Consider the following 20,003-nt stretch of genomic DNA (forward strand, 5'->3'; position numbering starts at 1 on the left):
TTACAAGAAACAAACTGAATTGCGAAGAGAAAGAAGAATAACAACTGCTTTGAGATAAAACAAAGACACTAACTTGCTGCTAAACTTATAGTTTAAAGAGATCTGACTTAACCCCTTCGCTGCTAGGCCTTTTCCCCTCCTGTGCTGAGGCTTTTTTTGGCGTTTTGGAGTAGTGCGCGCTTAGGCCCTTGTAACTTTTTGACCACATAAGGTATCCACGCCAAATTTGCGTCCTTTTCTTCCAACATCATGCGGATTCTAAAGGCGCCCAGGGTTTGTGGATTCCCTTGGAGGGGTCCCATAAATTAACCAAAATATAGTGATTTTTTTGCTTTTTCAGAAAAATGGGAAAAACGGGCTGCAAATGAAAGCCTCTGGGTTTTTCCCTGAAAATGGTATCACAAAAGGGTTTGTGGGGCTGAAATCTCCATTTTCTCAGCTTTCAGGGAATGACAGACTTTTGTCAGAGAACCGAAATTTTTCACTCAGTTTTGGCATTTTTCTGGGACATAGCCTATTTTTGCTATTTTTAGAGCTTTCCACCTCCTTCCAGTTAATGGTAGAAATGAGTTTGAAAGCAATAATGGATCCTGGAAAGCTTTACATTTTCGAAAAGTAGACAAAATTCTGAATTCAGAAAGGGGTCATTTGTCTAACTCCATGAAGGTTTCGTTATAGAAACTAACAGTTAGATATTGGAATATTTGAAATTTTGTTGAAAAAAACAGCCTTTTGTCTTAACGTTTTCACCTATAACTTTTTCTAATTTTGACAGCTCTTGGAAAGCAATATACAGTTACATTCGTTAGACCTTCCTGGTTGTGGGGATATATAGGACTTGTAGTTTTACCAAGAACCCGACGAACCCAGATCCAAAAACTGAGCAGCAACTTGCAATGGTATTTTTTCATTTACTGGGTATAGTGCACTTTGTCTTGGAAAATGTATACATGGAATAATCTGTATGAAAGACACCTATGTATTTCTGAATTGGGTACAAATTATAGACTTCAGAAACAGTATATAATTGCACATTTTCAAAGTTGGGAATACTCATACTAGCATGAGAATTATTGGTCATTTTTCATAAAGATTTTTTTTTTACACAATGTCTTTCATTCAAACGGAGAAATGCATGAAAGCTCAATTGGTAATAACAGTTGATTTACAAATCTGAATTACCCCATGTGTCCCGATAAAAACGGTACCTCACTTGTGTGGGTCGGCCTTGTGCCTGCGACAGGAAACGGCGCAAAATGCAACGTGGTCACACCTAAATTTAGCAGTTACAAATTGACCCTTTTTTGGCAAAGTGCCTACCTGTAGTTTTTGCACCCTAGCTCTGCCGGCACCTAGGGAAACCTAGCAAACCTATAAATTTTTGAAAAGTAGACACCCAGGGGAATTCAGGATGGGGTGACTCGACTGCCTACCACCAGGTTTTGTTACCCAGAATCCCTTGCAAAGCTAAGATTTTGACAAAATAAACACATTTTCCTCACATTTCTGTGGTGGAAAGTTCTGTAATCTGCGTGGATCAACAAATTTCCACGCACCCAGCGTTCCCCCAGGTCTCCCGATAAAAACAGTACCTCACTTGTGTGGGTCGGCCTTGTGCCTACGACAGGAAACGGCACAAAATGCAACGTGGTCGCACCTCAATTTCCCAGTGAAATTTTACGTTCTTTGGAAAAAGAGACTACCTTTTGTTTTTGAGCCGTAGCTCTGCCAGCACCTAGGGAAACCTAGGAAACCTATACATTTTTGAAAACTAGACACCCAGGGGAATTCAGGATGGGGTTACTCGTCTGCCTACCCCCAGATTTTGTTACCCAGAATCCCTTGCAAATCTAAAAATTTGACCAAAAAAACGAATTTTCCTCACATTTCTGTGGTATAAAGTTCTGGAATCTGCGTGGATCAACAAATTTCCACCCACCCAGCGTGCCCCCAGGTCTCCCAAAAAAAATGGTACCTCACTTGCGTGGGTAGGCATAGTGGCTGCGACATGAAACAGCGCAAAACGCAGCATGGTCGCACCTCAATTTCCCAGTGAAATTTAGCACGATTCGGACAAAAAGACTACCTTTTGTTTTTGCGCCGTACCTCTGCCAGCACCTAGGGAAACCTAGCAAACCTATACATTTTTGAAAACTAGACACCCAGGGCAATTCAGGATGGGGTGACTCGTCTGCCTACCCCCAGGTTTTGTTACCCAGAATCCCTTGCAAACATAAAAATTTGACCAAAAAAAACACATTTTCCTCACATTTCTGTGGTAGAAAGTTCTGGAATCTGCGTGGATCAACAAATTTCCACCCACCCAGCGTGCCCCCAGGTCTCCCGAAAAAAATGGTACCTCACTTGCGTGGGTAGGCATAGTGGCTGCGACATGAAACAGCGCAAAACGCATCATGGTCGCACCTCAATTTCCCAGTGAAATTTAGCACGATTCGGACAAAAAGACTACCTTTTGTTTTTGCGCCGTAGCTGTGCCAGCACCTAGGGAAACCTAGCAAACCTATACATTTTTGAAAGCTAGACACCCAGGGCAATTCAGGATGGGGTGACTCGTCTGCCTACCCCCAGGTTTTGTTACCCAGAATCCCTTGCAAACATAAAAATTTGACCCAAAAAACATTTTCCTCACATTTCTGTGGTGGAAAGTTCTGGAATCTGCGTGGATCAACAAATTTCCACTCACCCAGCGTGCCCCCAGGTCTTCCAAAAAAAATGGTACCTCACTTGCGTGGGTAGGCATAGTGGCTGCGACATGAAACAGCGCAAAACGCAGCATGGTCGCACCTCAATTTCCCAGTGAAATTTAGCACGATTCGGACAAAAAGACTACCTTTTGTTTTTGCGCCGTAGCTCTGCCAGCACCTAGGGAAACCTAGCAAACCTATACATTTTTGAAAACTAGACACCCAGGGCAATTCAGGATGGGGTGACTCGTCTGCCTACCCACAGGTTTTGTTACTCAGAATCCCTTGAAAACATAACCATTTGACCAAAAAAACACATTTTCCTCACATTTCTGTGGTGGAAAGTTCTGGAATCTGCGTGGATCAACAAATTTCCACTCACTCAGCGTGCCCCCAGGTCTCCCGAAAAAAATGGTACCTCACTTGCGTGGGTAGGCATAGTGGCTGCGACATGAAACAGCGCAAAACGAAGCATGGTCGCACCTCAATTTCCCAGTGAAATTTAGCACGATTCGGATAAAAAGACTACCTTTTGTTTTTGCGCCGTAGCTCTGCCAGCACCTAGGGAAACCTAGCAAACCTATACATTTCTGAAAACTAGACACCCAGGGCAATTCAGGATGGGGTGACTCGTCTGCCTACCCCCAGGTTTTGTTACCCAGAATCCCTTGCAAACATAAAAAGTTGACCAAAAAAACACATTTTCCTCACATTTCTGTGGTGGAAAGTTCTGGAATCTGCGTGGATCAACAAATTTCCACCCACCCAGCGTGCCCCCAGGTCTCCCGAAAAAAATGGTACCTCACTTGCGTGGGTAGGCATAGTGGCTGCGACATGAAACAGCGCAAAACGCAGCATGGTCGCACCTCAATTTCCCAGTGAAATTTAGCACGATTCTGACAAAAAGACTACCTTTTGTTTTTGCGCAGTAGCTCTGCTAGCACCTAGGGAAACCTAGCAAACCTATACATTTTTGAAAACTAGACACCCAGGGAAATTCAGGATGGGGTGACTCGTCTGCCTACCCCCAGGTTTTGTTACCCAGAATCCCTTGCAAACATATAAATTTGACCAAAAAAACACATTTTCCTCACATTTCTGTGGTAGAAAGTTCTGGAATCTGCGTGGATCAACAAATTTCCACCCACCCAGCGTGCCCCCAGGTCTCCCGAAAAAAATGGTACCTCACTTGCGTGGGTAGGCATAGTGGCTGCGACATGAAACAGCGCAAAACGCAGCATGGTCGCACCTCAATTTCCCAGTGAAATTTAGCACGATTCGGACAAAAAGACTACCTTTTGTTTTTGCGCCTTAGCTCTGCCAGCACCTAGGGAAACCTAGCAAACCTATACATTTTTTAAAACTAGACACCCAGGGCAATTCAGGATGGGGTGACTCGTCTGCCTACCCCCAGGTTTTGTTACCCAGAATCCCATGCAAACATACAAATTTGACCAAAAAAACAAATTTTCCTCACATTTCTGTGGTGGAAAGTTCTGGAATCTGCGTGGATCAACAAATTTCCACCCACCCAGCGTGCCCCCAGGTCTCCCGAAAAAAATGGTACCTCACTTGCGTGGGTAGGCATAGTGGCTGCGACATGAAACAGCGCAAAACGCAGCATGGTCGCACCTCAATTTCCCAGTGAAATTTAGCACGATTCGGACAAAAAGACTACCTTTTGTATTTGCGCCGTAGCTCTGCCAGCACCTAGGGAAACCTAGCAAACCTATACATTTTTGAAAACTAGACACCCAGGGCAATTCAGGATGGGGTGACTCGTCTGCCTACCCCCAGGTTTTGTTACCCAGAATCCCTTGCAAACATAAACATTTGACCAAAAAAACACATTTTCCTCACATTTCTGTGGTGGAAAGTTCTGGAATCTGCGTGGATCAACAAATTTCCACTCACCCAGCGTGCCCCCAGGTCTCCCGAAAAAAATGGTACCTCACTTGCGTGGTTAGGCATAGTGGCTGCGACATGAAACAGCGCAAAACGCAGCATGGTCGGACCTCAATTTCCCAGTGAAATTTAGCACGATTCGGACAAAAAGACTACCTTTTGTTTTTGCGCAGTAGCTCTACCAGCACCTAGGGAAACCTAGCAAACCTATACATTTTTGAAAACTAGACACCCAGGGCAATTCAGGATGGGGTGACTCGTCCGCCTACCCCCAGGTTTTGTTACCCAGAATCCCTTGAAAACATAAAATTTTGACCAAAAAAACACATTTTCCTCACATTTCTGTGGTGGAAAGTTCTGGAATCTGCGTGGATCAACAAATTTCCACCCACCCAGCGTGCCCCCAGGTCTCCCGAAAAAAATGGTACCTCACTTGCGTGGATAGACATAGTGGCTGCAACAGGAAACGGTTCAAATCGTACGGTGGTGAATTTACATTACCTCATTGCAAAACTACCTTGATTTTGGGGGGGGGCATCTGAGTTTGTGGCCCGGGGCTCGGTGGTATTCTTTGCAAAGTAGCAAACCCAAACAGTTCTGAAAACTAGACACCCGGGAGAGTCCAGGGAGGTATGGCATGTGTGGGTCCCCCAATGTTTTCCTACCCAGAACTCTTTGCAAACCTTAAAAATAGGTAAAAATAGCACTTTTCCAAACATTTTTGCGGGGGTTCGCCGTGCCGGCAAAAAAGTCCTACCACCCTGCGTTCCCCTTGTTCTCCCGAGTAAAAGGATACCTCACTTGTGTGGGTGCCCCAAAGCAGAACACGCCAAAAATGAATTTTGAAAAAAGTAGTTTTTAGTCATATTTAAGTTTTACAAATTAAGCACCCCAGCCTGAGTCACATGCCTTTGGCCCACCCACACAAGTGAGGTATCATTTTACTCGGGAGAACAAGGGAAACGCTAGGTGGTAGGACATTTGTTCCAGCAGCGAGATCCCACCCAAAAAAGTATGGAAAAGTGGGTTTTTGGACCAAAATTTCAGGTTTGCAGGGGTTTCTGGGTAGGAAAACATTGGGGGACCCACGCATGCCATACCTCCCTGGACTCCCCCGGGTGTCTAGTTCTCAGAACTGTTTGGGTTTGGTAGTTTCCAAAGATGCCTGCCAAGCCCCGGGCCAAAAGCTCAGGTGACCCCCTCAAAAAATAAGATTATTTGGCTAAAGGTAATTTTTTGGTCTCCACAGTATGAATTGGGCCTTTTCCTAAAGCAGCCGCTATGCCTACCCACGCAAGTGAGGTACCACTTTTATCGGGAGACCTTGGGGAACGCTGGGTGGGAGGTAATTTGTGTGAGCCCAGTGATGCCACGCTTTCCCACACTAAACGTTTGAAAAAACGGATTTTTTCCAAGCAAAAAATGAGGTTTGCAAGGGATTCTGGGTAAAGGAACGATGGAGGATCCACGCAAGCCATACCTCCTTGGAAGCCCCCGGGTGTCTACTTTTCAGAAATGTGTGGGATTGGTAGGTTTCCCTAGATGGCTGTCTCGCACGGGGCCAAAAACCCAGGTAACCCCTCTTGCAAAAGCTGGTGGACTTAACATTTTCACCATTGTTAAATTCACCAGCTTTTGCAAGAGGGGTTACCTGGGTTTCTGGCCCCGTGCGAGACAGCCATCTATGGAAACCTACCAAACCCACACATTTCTGAAAAGTAGACACCCGGGGGCTTCCAAGGAGGCATGGCTTGCGTGGATCCTCCTTCGTTCCTTTACCCAGAATCCCTTGCAAACCTCAATTTTTTCACACGTTGTAGTCTGGGAAAGCGTGGCATCACTGGTCTCACACAAATTACCTCCCACCCAGCGTTCACCCAGGTCTCCCAAAAAAACGGTACCTCACTTGCATGGGTAGCCATAGTGCAACAGGAAAAGGTCCAAATCTAACGGTGGTGAATATAAAATACCCTGAAGCAATATAACTTTGATTTTGGGGGGGGCACCTGAGTTTTTGGCCCGGGGCTGGGTGGTATTCTTTGGAAAGTAGCAAACCCAAACAGTTCTGACAACTAGACACCCGGGAGAGTCCAGGGAGGTATGGCATGTGTGGGTCCCCCAATGTTTTCCTACCCAGAACTCTTTGCAAACCTTAAAAATAGGTAAAAATAGCTCTTTTCCAAACATTTTGGCGTGGGATCGCCGTGCCGGCAAAAAAATCCTACCACCCTGCGTTCCCCTTGTTCTCCCGAGTAAAAGGATACCACACCTTAAGAGAGTTACTCAAAAGTCAAACATTCAAGCACAACTATCTATTCCTCAAAGACACACACATACAGGTTGGATTTGGCACGAGGACGAGTGATGGTTCAGTACATAAAATTTTATTAACAAGATATTTAAAAAAAATGAAATGCTCTGTCAATAAATAAATGCATAAAAACTGAACCAGTGACTCGCAACTCGTGGGCTGTAAAGCCACGACAAGGCACCAACCGTTTTACAGGCCATTCACGCACCTTTCATACCTGATACAAACCAGACCATTGACACCATCCGAATGGAAAAGCAACACATAACAACAATCACAATAAGGGGCAAGGTACACACACCCTACTGCAGAAAGAGAAAAAAACCAATTATTACTGCACACCCATCTAATCCGCAAGCACACACACATACTGGTTGGATTTGGCACGAGGGTGAGTGATGATTCAGTACATACAATTGGATACGCAAGTAATTTCATCAAAAATGAAATACACTGCGTATAATTGAAAGCATGATAAACTGAACCACTGACTCACAGCTCGTGAGCTGTAAAGCCACGTCAAGGCACCAACCTCTTTACAGGCCATTCATACACCTTTCGTACGCGTGACACATACAAAACATTCACACCGCCAGCCGCGGACCCATCATATTTCAACACTCACACCAGCAAACAGCGCCATTCAAGGGCCCATCACTTTCACACGCCCACATTTCTGACACTGCAACTACACAAAATGATGGACTGTGTGGAGTGTCACTCAACTAGCAGTGTGTGTATTGACCAACAGAAAGTAACTACTCACACACCGCCTGCCGAGCGCCAGTCCACCCACACCACCATCCAAGCACCAGACCATGCACACTGCCAGCCAAACACCACTCAGCGCACACCGACAGCCAACTACCACTCCACACACACCACCAGCCAAGCATCACTCCACGCACACCACCAGCCAAGCGCCACTCCACAAACACAACACCAGCCAAGCACCACTCCACACACACCGCCAGCCAAGCATCACTCCACGCACACCACCAGCCAAGCGCCACTCCACAAACACAACACCATCCAAGCACCACTCCACACACGCCGCCAGCCAAGCACCACTCCACACACACCGCCAGCCAAGCACCACTCCACTCACACCGCCAGCCAAGCACCTAACCATGCACTCCGCCAGCCAAGCAAAAATCCACGCACCCCCCCCAGCACAACTCCAATCCATGCACTATGCCAGCCAAGCACCAGACCACGCACACCACCAGCCAAGCGTCATCCACTCACACCACCAGCCAAGCACCTAACCATGCACTCCGCCAGCCAAGCAAAAATCCACTCACACCCCCAGCACAACTCCAATCCATGCACTATGCCAGCCAAGCCCCAGACCACGCACACCACCAGCCAAGCACCTAACCACGCACTCCGCCAGCCAAGCAAAAATCCACTCACCCCCCCAGCACAACTCCAATCCATGCACTATGCCAGCCAAGCACCAGACCACGCACACCACCAGCCAAGCGCCAGTCCACGCACACCAACAATCCAAGCACAATCCTGCACACACCACCATCGAAATTAGAATTTTTTAAAGAAATACCACAAATCAAATGTAGAAACCTACAAATCTGCTAACACAAATTCAAAAACTAAATGCTTTGCACTAATGCAAACCTAAAAGCAAACTAAAAAATATTACAGAAAACAGACCAGACAGTACACTTGGAAACTCCCAAAACTTCTTTTGTGTGTGGTACGATTTAAAACAAGCTGGCACACACAATCCAGGATTTGAAGGACAGTCAGGACAGTGCATACGAGACTCCCTCCACACTTCTCTTCGCCAACAGACTCTACATCTTTTAGTGGGATTGTCTTTTGCAGTTGTGGGAGGAATGTATTCTGGAAAGTGGCGATCTTTCAGTCTAGCCACTTCCTCCACCACTCCAAATCTTGGCACACTTGCCTGTTCCACTAGTACAAGGCTGCCTATTATAGTCTCCTGAAACTTAACAAAAGGCATCTTTGACTCAGGACAAGATTTCTGGAAAACAACAAAAGCATTAAAGGATGCCAAGTGGAAAAGATGGATAGCCAACTTCTTGTACCAAACGTAAGCCTTTCGAAGAGCAGCATAAGGTTCCAACCTCTGATCTACTCTGTCAACACCACCCATGTGCCTATTATAGTCTAAAATGCACACAGGTTTACGCACTTCAGCAGTCTCACCCCGAACTGGCAGAGCTTCAGTGCTTTCGTCATGGATAGTAGTCAGCATGTAAACATCTCTCCTGTCTGAAAACTTCACAGCTAGAAGCTTCCCACATCGCAATGCAGTAGACTGTCCCCGCACAAGCCTTTTGCAAACAAGTTCTATTGGGAAACCTTTCCGGTTACTGCGCATCGTGCCACATGCAACAGTGCCCACTTTGGCCAACTCCTTGAACAAACGCACACTAGTGTAGAAGTTATCTACATATAAATGGTGGCCTTTGTTAAATAATCGTCTACCTAGTTCCCACACAATTTTCTCAGTCACTCCAAAAGTGGACGGACAAGCAGAAGTGTTAATGCTGGAATCCTTACCGGTGTACACCCTAAAATTATAAACATATCCAGTCTCACTGTCACACAGCATATACAGTTTGATGCCATAGCGTGCCCTCTTACTAGGAATGTATTGCCTAAAAACCAAGCGGCCCTTGAACAATACCAAAGACTCGTCCACAGCTATTTCTCTTCCAGGTGCAAAGATCTCAGGAAAACGATCAACAAAGTGATCAAGGACAGGCCGAATCTTAAAAAGACGGTCACAATCAGGGTGATCGCGTGGCAACGCTAAATCATTATCAACAAAATGCATCATGCGAAGAAGAAGCATATATCGATCACGAGTCATAACTGCTGGAAATATAGATGTTGCCATCAAGGGACTAGTGGACCAATAAGAAGACATTGATGGCTTCCTTAGCAAGCCCATCAAAAAAGTTAATCCCAAAAACTTCTTCATCTCTTCAACATATGTGGGAGACCAATGGGTAGCTCTAGAATGGGGCTTAAGGCTGGCACTGTGGTCCCTCAAATACTGCTCTGCATACAAATTAGTTTGCTCCACAATCTCCTGCAAAAACTCATCGTCAAAAAACAACTGAAAAAATTGAATTGGCAAAAAATTGTCAGTATTCACTCTACACCCTGGAACACCAGTGAAGTCTGGCAATTCCGGCTGCACCATGCCAGGGGCAACCCAGACGTCATCACTAACATGAGGAGAAGAAGCCACCCTAGCCTGCAGGCCAGATGCCTCTTGCTGCACTACATCAACGGGAACACTAGCATCCCCAGATGCCTCTTGCATCACTACACCAACAGGAATACTAGCATCCCCAGATACATTTTGCATCTCTTCACCAACAGGAGAACTCACATCCCCAGCTGCCTCTTGCATCTCAACATCAACAGAAGAACTCGCATCCCCAGATGCCACTTGCTGCTCAACAACAACAGAAAGACTAGCAGCACCAGATGCCTCATGCTGCTCTACAACAGGAAGACTAGCAGCACCAGATAACCTTTGGCGCACCACAGCAATGTGAAACCTTTTGGGCGCAGCCTTTACCACACTTGCCTGTTCCCGACGAGAAAAAAAAGGAAACCTTGAGGACCTAGGCTGCCGCTCACATGGCTCTTGCCTCTCTACCGGCACATCAATGTCCCTCTCTACCACAGGCACTTCATCAGCACTAGAAGAAGAATCATCATCCGATGATACCATGCGAAGAGAAAACTCACTGCCTGAATCTTCTGCACCTACCTCATGCTCCGAATCGGAGTCAGTGTCTGGACCATGGTCAGAGGAAGACTCAAAAAGCAAACTAACAACCTGCTTAGCAGTAATCCTGCGAGCAGCCATTATCCTTACAAATCAAGAAGACTACACACACAAGTGAACAACAACCTACACTGTGCAAAGTAAGAAGTAAACAAGGTAGAGTCTTCACACAAAAATCAATACACTCAAAAACAATTCAAATCTAACCAAATATAAGAAGACTCACCAGCACCTACTCTGCTGAAACACAGCAAAAAGAAAGGAAATCCCACTGGAAAGAAAAAAAAAGTATAGATTAGACAAAGTACACATCAAGCAGCAATACAAAAAAAAGTTAACAATCAAGAAACGCAAAGCCACACAAACAGCAATAACTTCACTTTTCATAAAAACACATTTATCTAGGAAAAATAGTACAAAAAACATTTACTTACCAAGCACATGCAACTACACAAGCTGCAAAACCAGCATTAACCGAACCACAACCTACACCAATACAAACAGCAAAAGCCTGGATCAAAAACAAAGAAGAAAAAAAATAATTTAATACTACATTTCACAAACAACATAACAAATGAATAAACAATACACAAATTTACCCCCAAAATCACATCCACACAGATGGGCCATCAAAAAGGGCAAAACGGACAAAAGTACGGGTTGATTTGCCCACCGGGGGGGAGGCCAGAAAATCTAAATTTAAAATCCGACCCACCTGAAAGCGACCCTTGCCCAATGGGTCACTTCCTACAATCTAAAATAAAATCCCTGGTGCTAGTGGGGGCATTTCCACCGCACAATCGCAATGCTGTGCGCGACCGTGAGCCAGAAATGCCCTGCAAAGAGACATCAGAAGAGAGGAAATTCACTTACCTCTCCCCTGATGCCTCTTTGCAAACCCCCCCAAATATCTCAAAACCAACCTAACACCTCCAGGCGCAGGAAGCAAATGGCTTCCCGACCGCCTGGGAATCCCTGAAGATGTTGGCGCGTGCTGTGCGCGCTGACGTCATCAGGGATTCTCATGGGGAGGGGGACAACAGAATTACTGTGGTTAACTGCGATGCTGGACAGAGGCACTTGCATCCTTGATTTTCACAAGCGCAATCCTAAAACAGTTCCTATGACCAGGAGCTTCTTTCTCCCCATCTGCTGCTCTCATCAGTCTCTGACCATTTATACACATAAGAGGCATGTGAACTCACACAGAAGATCCCCGTTTGGCAACGCCCACCAACTAGCGGAGTGCACCATCTTTCCTAAATTTACCCACTATGATGGACAGCTCACTCAAGGGACCTGTGCACACATTGGTGCGATGGCATAGTAACACACACGGACACTGGAGACAAAGCAAGCGCTCGAGTTGCAGCACAAATTCAGGAAAACATTCATCAGCCCAAAAACATTTGTGACCTTCCCACTATGATGCACAGCTCACACAAGGGACCCCTGCGCACATCTGTGCAATTGCATAGTAACGCACACATGGACACTGGAGACAAAGATGGCGCTCGAGTTGCAGCACAAACTCAGGAAAGCAATCATCAGCCCAAAAACATTTGTGAACTTCCCACTATGATGGACAGCTCACTCAAGGGACCCCTGCGCACATCGGTGCAATGGCATAATAACACACACAAAGGTCACTAGAGACAAAGCAGGTGATCGAGTTGCAGCACCAATTCAGTAAAACATTCATCAGCCCAAAAACATTTGTGACCTTTCCACTATGATGGACAGCTCACACAAGGGACCCCTGCGCACATCTGTGCGATTGCATAGTAACGCACACATGGACACTGGAGACAAAGATGGCGCTCGAGTTGCAGCACAAACTCAGGAAAGCAATCATCAGCCCAAAATCATTTGTGACCTTCCCACTGTGATGGACAGCTCACACAAGGGACCCCTGCGCACATCTGTGCAATTGCATAGTAACGCACACATGGACACTGGAGACAAAGATGGCGCTCGAGTTGCAGCACAAACTCAGGAAAACAATCATCAACACAAAAACATTTGTGAGCTTCCCACTATGATGGACAGCTCACTCAAGGGACCCCTGCGCACATCGGTGCAATGGCATAATAACACACACAAAGGTCACTGGAGACAAAGCAGGTGATCGAGTTGCAGCACAAATTCAGGAAATCATTCATCAGCCCAAAAACATTTGTGACCTTTCCACAATGAAGGACAGCTCACACAAAGGGACCCCTGCGCACATTTGTGCGGTTGCATAGTAACGCACACATGGTCAATGGAGACAAAGATGGCGCTCGAGTTGCAGCACAAATTCAGGAAACAATCATCAGCCCAAAAACATTTGTGAGCTTCCCACTATGATGGACAGCTCACTCAAGGGACCCCTTCGCACATGGCATAGTAACACACACATGGTCACTGGAGACAAAGCATGTGTTTGAAAAGCAGCACACAAAAAAAAACATTCATCAGCCCAAAAACACTAGTGAGCTTTGCCTAGGCAGCACAGGTGTGTTTTTCAGCCACTTCAGGTACACAAAAAATAAAAGAGGTGAAGGACAGAGGCACTTGCATCCTTCAATAAAATCAGCACTACATTCACATTTTGGAAATGACCCCATCTGGTTTTTTTTTGCAACAAATCAACATTTTTTCATACCAGAGGCATGAAAACAATTCAAAAGTAATGTTACCCCAAAAAGGGGAGCGACCCTTCCCCAAGGGGCCGCTCCCCGAACAACGAAATTGTCCACAAATGAAAAAAAAAAACTCCCTACCATTCCAGCTGCACGATCGCACGATCGTGCAGCAGGAATGCTCTAAACTTGCAACGAGTGAAAGGAAAAGCCTTTCCTTTCACTCGATGGCCTCTTCTAAACTTTCTCCCCTGCCCCAGCCGCAAAACTGACCTCTGAATCCTCCGATGCGCAGGAAGCAAATGGCTTCCCTGCGCGTCGGTAAACAACAGGAACCCCCAGTGACGTCAGCGCGCCTCGCGCGCTGACGTCATTGATGACGCGGGCGGGGAGGGCGGGGGGAGGCAGGGGACGGTCTTCCCCTGCCATCCCAGCCGAAAACCTAACGATCGGACAGACTCGGTGGGAGCGCTGGCGCTTCCCCCGAGGGTGGGGCTCATGACGAGCTGGGCTCGTCATGAACGTGCGAGCGCCCTACTCCATGACGAGCCCAGCTCGTCATCAGCCCCGAAGGGGTTAAAATAAACACTGTGGGGTCCATTAGGATGACGGGCGGATTGCCCCCGCCAGGCTGGCGGTAGCCACCGCCAGCCTGGCGGGGGCAATCCGCCCGCCGTCCTTCCCTGTATTCCCCCCCGCCATATTAGAATGGCGGGGGGGACCACGGCGGAGCACAACACCGCCCGCCACTTTTCCGCCCCGGTCGCATTGCGTTCGGGGCCGAAAATGATTAATATGGTGGCGGTGTCAAGCAGACACCGCCAGCCATATTATGATAGGCATTTCAGCAAGCCTTTCCGTGGCGGCAATGCCGCCACGGAAAGGCAGGCGGTGTGTGCTGCGGGGGCCCCCTGCGGGCCCCCCTGATGTAGGCAGAGGTGGGGAAGGACGCACGGTGCCCGCCACTGTGGCGGGCACATTCTAATTCCCCCCACGGGACCCCCGCCCTTCAGGCGGGCGGTCCCGTTCTACGATAGGGTGGCGGGCGGACAATGTCCGCCCGCCATCCTAATGGACCCCTGTGTATTCTAACCAGAACTAGGTGCAAGCTTATTGTAGGAATTACATTTTTAGCAATGATGTTGGTTGCTATAGCACTATTATTAGGTATACATTTTACACCTGACAAAGAAAAATCTGTAATTTCATCCATTAACATGATCGTCACATGTTATAGATGAGGATGAGTTGAAAACCTCATTTGTAAATTACCTGAAAGAAGAATATTCAACAAATGTTTATTCTAGATTAATATAAGAATATACTTGGGCAAGGAATGCTAAGGATTGGTATTTGTGTGCACACTTACCTTTATTGGCTGTGGAAGGGGGAAATACCGTTACATTCCTTTATCATATGCAATTTTGAGGACCAGCATATTGCTTAGTTTAGTTTATAGACAGCAACAATTTGAATACTATTTTTCAACTTTTGACATGAATCTTTCAAAAGTAACTTTATAGCATAAATTTACACTAAGAAGCAAAAGAAATGGGGACAGCCTGGCATTATTTCAGGGAGGTGTGGCGCAGCGGCCAGGGTGCCTGACTCCAGACCACAGGGTTCACTGTTCGATCCCCGGCTCCGGCGGTAGGTTAGCCCAGCATCATGTGACACCGGGCAAAAGCTTGCTTAATCTTCCCGATGGCCCCCAGCACTGGGACACCTCCATCGGCGGTAGCTGTGTGCTTTACAAATGCTGGCATTTACATTTACACTGTCATTGCTTACAAAAATAATTTGACATGGTTAATGAGATCTTTAAAGAAGAAATGTATCATGATTTTAGAAGAGAGAAGAGCACACATTGCATGTAGTAAGAATCCAAATGAAGTTGTTTTAAAGGATGCGTGTAAGAAGGAAGTTGACTTTAGAAAGAAAATAACATACCCACAGGTAAGACTGAATAAAAGACAAAAGAGGACAGTATGTGTTTTTAGTGGAAGATTTCAGAATAGAAAGAGACATATAGGGAAAAGTAATAGTGAACATACATTTGAGTTATCAGGAGGGACATGGCATGGGAACAAAACAGCAATACCAGGATTTGATTTTATCTCTGAACAAGAAGCATATTTCAAATTACCAGCTGACTAGGATGGTATTTGCAATTTTGCATTATATTTCCTAATATGTATCATGTAAACCGCTTAAAGGCCTTAATAATGTCACCTGCACACAGATACACTAGACGTACAAATGATGGAACACAATAGGTGGGAGACATATTTGGAGCTATTATCCCTGCTGTGGGGGTGATACTGAATGATGAAAAAAACAGAAAGCTTTCAACAGTAGTGGACAGGCTTGCAACCAGTACATCTTAAGCTATATTAGTCACGAACACAGAACGAGTAGCGGTTAGTTCCATGATTTTGCAGAATAGATATGCTTTAGACATTGTGCTTGCAGAGAGAGGCAGAGCCTATAAGATTCTCAAGTCAGAACATTGTTGCATCTAAATACCTGATGAGAGTGGGAAAACCCAAAGAGTATTTAAAGAACATTTCAGACATCAAACTAGACCTGGAACCTTTATAAAACACTAGTATAGTGAAAAGCTCCACACAGGGACTTATAAGTTGTTTGTTTTTATAGTTTGCTAGGAGTATATAAGGCTGCTACACAAGAGAAAAAATAGAAAAGAAATAGGCAATTAAGAAAGGTTTTAGAACTAAGTGAAAACATTAAAAAAGCACACAACACACTAAAAGAGAGAGAGAGCTTAAAACGAAAAAGAAAAGATTCAACAGAAAGCGAAAAGGAATTATGCGATAAATCTGTCAATGAGGTGAAGGTTTTCAACAACCAAAGGGGGAGGTTGATGGGGTGTTTTTAATAAATGAAAATGTGTCCAATTAATGTGTAGAAATAAAGTGTAGGCCTAAAACGATAAGCCACATTTTAAAATGGCAAATGGGAGCACTAGGCTTCCATAGCAAGATCTGTCAAGTTAGAAATACTTTAGGATGCAGGTTTACTTTTCATTTTTTACTGACCTTAGGTCAACATTATTGGGAATGTGTATAAGTGAAGAGTTCAATGATAAAATGTGTTGAAATGACAAACTAGTAGAAAAGATAGCTTTCGAACTTCTTATTGAGGCTTTACCAATAAAATACAAAAGAAATGTACTTAAATCTTACATAAACATTTCTTCATCAAAAGGATTTGTAAGGTAGAAAATGTGAGGAAGATTTCATTTGTGGAATGACAGACTTATCCATTAACTGTTTTGTTCCCATGTGTCACCACCTTCAAAGGAGAACTGAAAGAAATTAACATAAAAGGAGGGAAAACGGTCTCCAAACACACACATGCCACACCTCTTGGTGCACATAAGTCACAATGGTAAACATATTTTAACAGATAGTCCATCTTGAGAAAAGCAGGACTACCCCACAGCATATGATGGGCAAGATGGATATTTCCTTAAATCCTTGGAGGCAGAAAGGACGTTTCTAAAGGAAGGAATTTGAAGAGATTGAAAGAAGCAGATGAGGAAAGCTGGGTGCTACTATGCTTTTATGCAGTGGTGAAGGGACTCTTGTGGATCTAGTTTATGACAAAGCACACCAACAGGAACTAATTCTCATTGTGTGAACATATTGGAAGGAAAAGGAGCAAGTACTTTAGTTTGATTTGCCTATGGATTGTTGACATTTCCAGATTGGTTCTTTTTCAAAATCCCTTGTGTAACCCACTCTTTAAAAAGAACTGCCTGACACATCTTAATTTTGTATGCACTTTTACTCAATACATGTTTTTTAACAAAAGTAGTTTAGGCATTTTATTTTATTTCTTGTTGTTTGAGTGTTTTAACTATGAGCTATAACTGAGGATGCACATTTTGAGGATACGATTTCACACTTAGGAAGGCATTTCTTCATTATGATGTAGTTATTATAGTCTTTGGGCCTCTTTCCTCTTTCAAATGTTAACAAAATGCTTTAAAATGAACAGAAACATTTTAAGCCACATTCGGGAACACTGCCAGTAGCAACCAAGTTTTGGGTAACAATCTATATTTAGGAAAGCTGTTTTGTGCAGCAGGAAACTGTGGCAACAGTAGAATATGAATCACATTTACAAAATCTGATCCAAGATCGGAGGACTACATGGGTACAGAACTATGTTACCTTCTTTAGAGATGGGGCAACTATATTAAAAGGGGACAATATCTGTTGCAGTCAGTCTCCCAATAGCTGCTGGGTAACATTACTATATCAAAGCAACTGGTGCCATCACAGACTCGTGCACAGATCTCCTGAAAAGAAAGGAATTCAATGAATATGCAACTTTTGAGCATGTGAAATTGTAGCTTACCTTTGCAGCCATTCGTTCCATCACTCTCGATTGCCAGGCTTTGTTTATAACCAGTAACCCTGATAATACCAGACTTCTCTGTGATATCAGGAAGGGAGATACTTTTGGCTAGTATGACCCATATTTTCCTTCCATCAATATTCAAATCTTGCCGCTTACGAACATAAAGATACTAAATTCCAAGTAAAGGAAAGTAAAATAATGTTAGGGATTTCCTCTGAGGCACAATCATAGGTTGCAAAAAGAATGTAATACAAAACAAGAAAATGGAACCTTTGTATAGAAAGACAGACCTGGAGTTGTGTGTTGGATGACCTGAACTGCGGAGATAATGAAAGAATCGGAGGTCAAACAGCCATGTTCCATGGGTTGAAAAACATGTAATCGTAAAATATACAGAATAAGTAAAAAATTGATTAAAAATATATGAAAGAATTAATAAAAATGTAATGATATATTTGAGGCTGCACACTTGGGGAAGAATTGTGTTTAGGACAATGTTTGAGCCAAACATGGGCCATTGGAAATTATGCTTTAGCAGAGGTTCTATAACTCTTAAATATTCCATAGGACTTGTCTCTCCTAATTGCCTAAGGATAAAATTCCACACCTTAAGGACACTTATGAAAAAACAAGCTTTAAGAGTATTTTGAAAGGTAGTTCCAGAGTACCAGAATGGAGTGCTGGCCTGACAGGTGAGGTCCAAAAGTAGGGACCGAGCAATATGGTGGATGCTTAACTCCCGCGTTCTGCATCAGCCCATATGTATCCTCTCTTTAACCCACACCCTCCTCCTCTCCCCCGGGAAAAAGGTCATGAAAGGGCCCCTGCCTAGGAGATGCTACTACAGGGCTGCAGAACAGGGGCACACCCCCAAACTCAATTGGGCAATTAGGGCTAGATGTAGGTAATTCTATTTTACCACTTCTTAAATAGCAAATTTTACCGATTTGGTATTTAAGAAGTGGTAAAATAGAGGGGGGGGATGTAGGTATTTCAGAATCGGTAAATACCGAATCGGTAATGCCCATTGATTCCTATGGGCATTGAAGCCCATAGGAATCAATGGGCAATACCGAATCGGTATTTACTGATTCGGTAAATACCGATTCCAGCAAGGGTGCAGGGGGTGTCACTTTGACACCCTCTAGCACCCCAAATACAGGCATGTGCGCCATGTGGCACACAGACATGCCCTAAGGGCATGTCTGTCTGTCACATGGCATAGGTGTGCATGCACTGATGTGCATGCACACCTGAATTCGGTATTTTACCACACAATAGGATTGTGTGGTAAAATACCGAATTCTGAAGGCCTGTACCTACATCTTGGATTTACCGAATCGGTAAAATTACTGATTCGGTATTTTACAGTTTCTGTAAATTTACTGATTCGGTAAATTTACCGAATCTGTAAAATGATGCCCCTACATCCCAAAAACCCATTTACCGGTCGGTAACGGCCGAAATCGGCCGTTACCGGCCGGTAAATGGCCACCTACATCTGGCCCTTAGTTTGAGGCAGTGACAGGCTGCTGGCCAGGTCTGAGCAGAGTGATAACAGAGCGGGGAGCGCTGGGTAATGACAAGACGGCTGGGTAGTGAAAGCCTGGCATGAGAGCAGTGTCGGGCCCCCCACGGAGCAGATAGCACTGAGCTGAGGAGGGGCCCGGGCACTCAGGCAGTGAAGGCTCCCCTAGAGGTAACAAGGAAAATGAGCAGCTGAGAGAAGAAGCCTGTGAAGGCCTGCGGGACCCCTACCAAGAATTTACTGGGGCCAAGAGTAGGGTGCGGTCCTCTTTAGGCAGAGAGGTCCCTTCCGTTAACGGGTGAGAGGAGTGAGGAGTGGGAGCAGAGCTTGGATCAGGTTGCAACCCGGAGACCTACTGCAGGAGTAGGGGTTCTCACCTTTCCTGGAAAAAAGTGACTGGGGGCAAGGAGAGTGAGTGGAGGTGGCCACCTTCCCCGCCCCTGCAGGACAGCGCAGAAGGGGCAAGATTTTGCAACTGCATGGATAGACTTTGGCTCCTAGTGTGGGGCACATCGAGGGCCTTGGACTTGGCCTGGGGTAAAGAGGTCAATACTCAGACACTAGGAGACACTTGCGCCTGAGGTGAATCCCGCAGAGGGCTTGTGCAGCACCATAGGTGCCAGCAGGGAGACACAGGCGGAACATAGTGGGGGCCCAGCGTGGAGTCTTTGAAGAGGTGGCCCTAACCCCAAACTGATATGATCCTGGTGTGAACTCCCTCCTGATACCTGGGAGCAACAATGGG

General features: G+C 45.3%; 1 protein-coding gene across 2 annotated transcripts in view; it reads right to left on the reverse strand.

Annotated features, from left to right (window-relative positions):
- PCTP (phosphatidylcholine transfer protein) overlaps window positions 1-20,003 on the reverse strand; it is a 454,446-nt gene that overhangs the window by 200,995 nt on the left and 233,448 nt on the right. For both annotated transcript variants that reach the window (XM_078654406.1, XM_078654407.1), the window contains exon 4: window positions 17,728-17,899. In XM_078654406.1, coding sequence (XP_078510532.1) covers window positions 17,728-17,899 — 172 coding nt within the window. The remainder of the gene's footprint in view (window positions 1-17,727; window positions 17,900-20,003) is intronic.

The sequence above is a fragment of the Lissotriton helveticus genome, chromosome 7 (genome assembly GCF_964261635.1).
Source record: "Lissotriton helveticus chromosome 7, aLisHel1.1, whole genome shotgun sequence".
Taxonomy (NCBI): domain Eukaryota; kingdom Metazoa; phylum Chordata; class Amphibia; order Caudata; family Salamandridae; genus Lissotriton; species Lissotriton helveticus.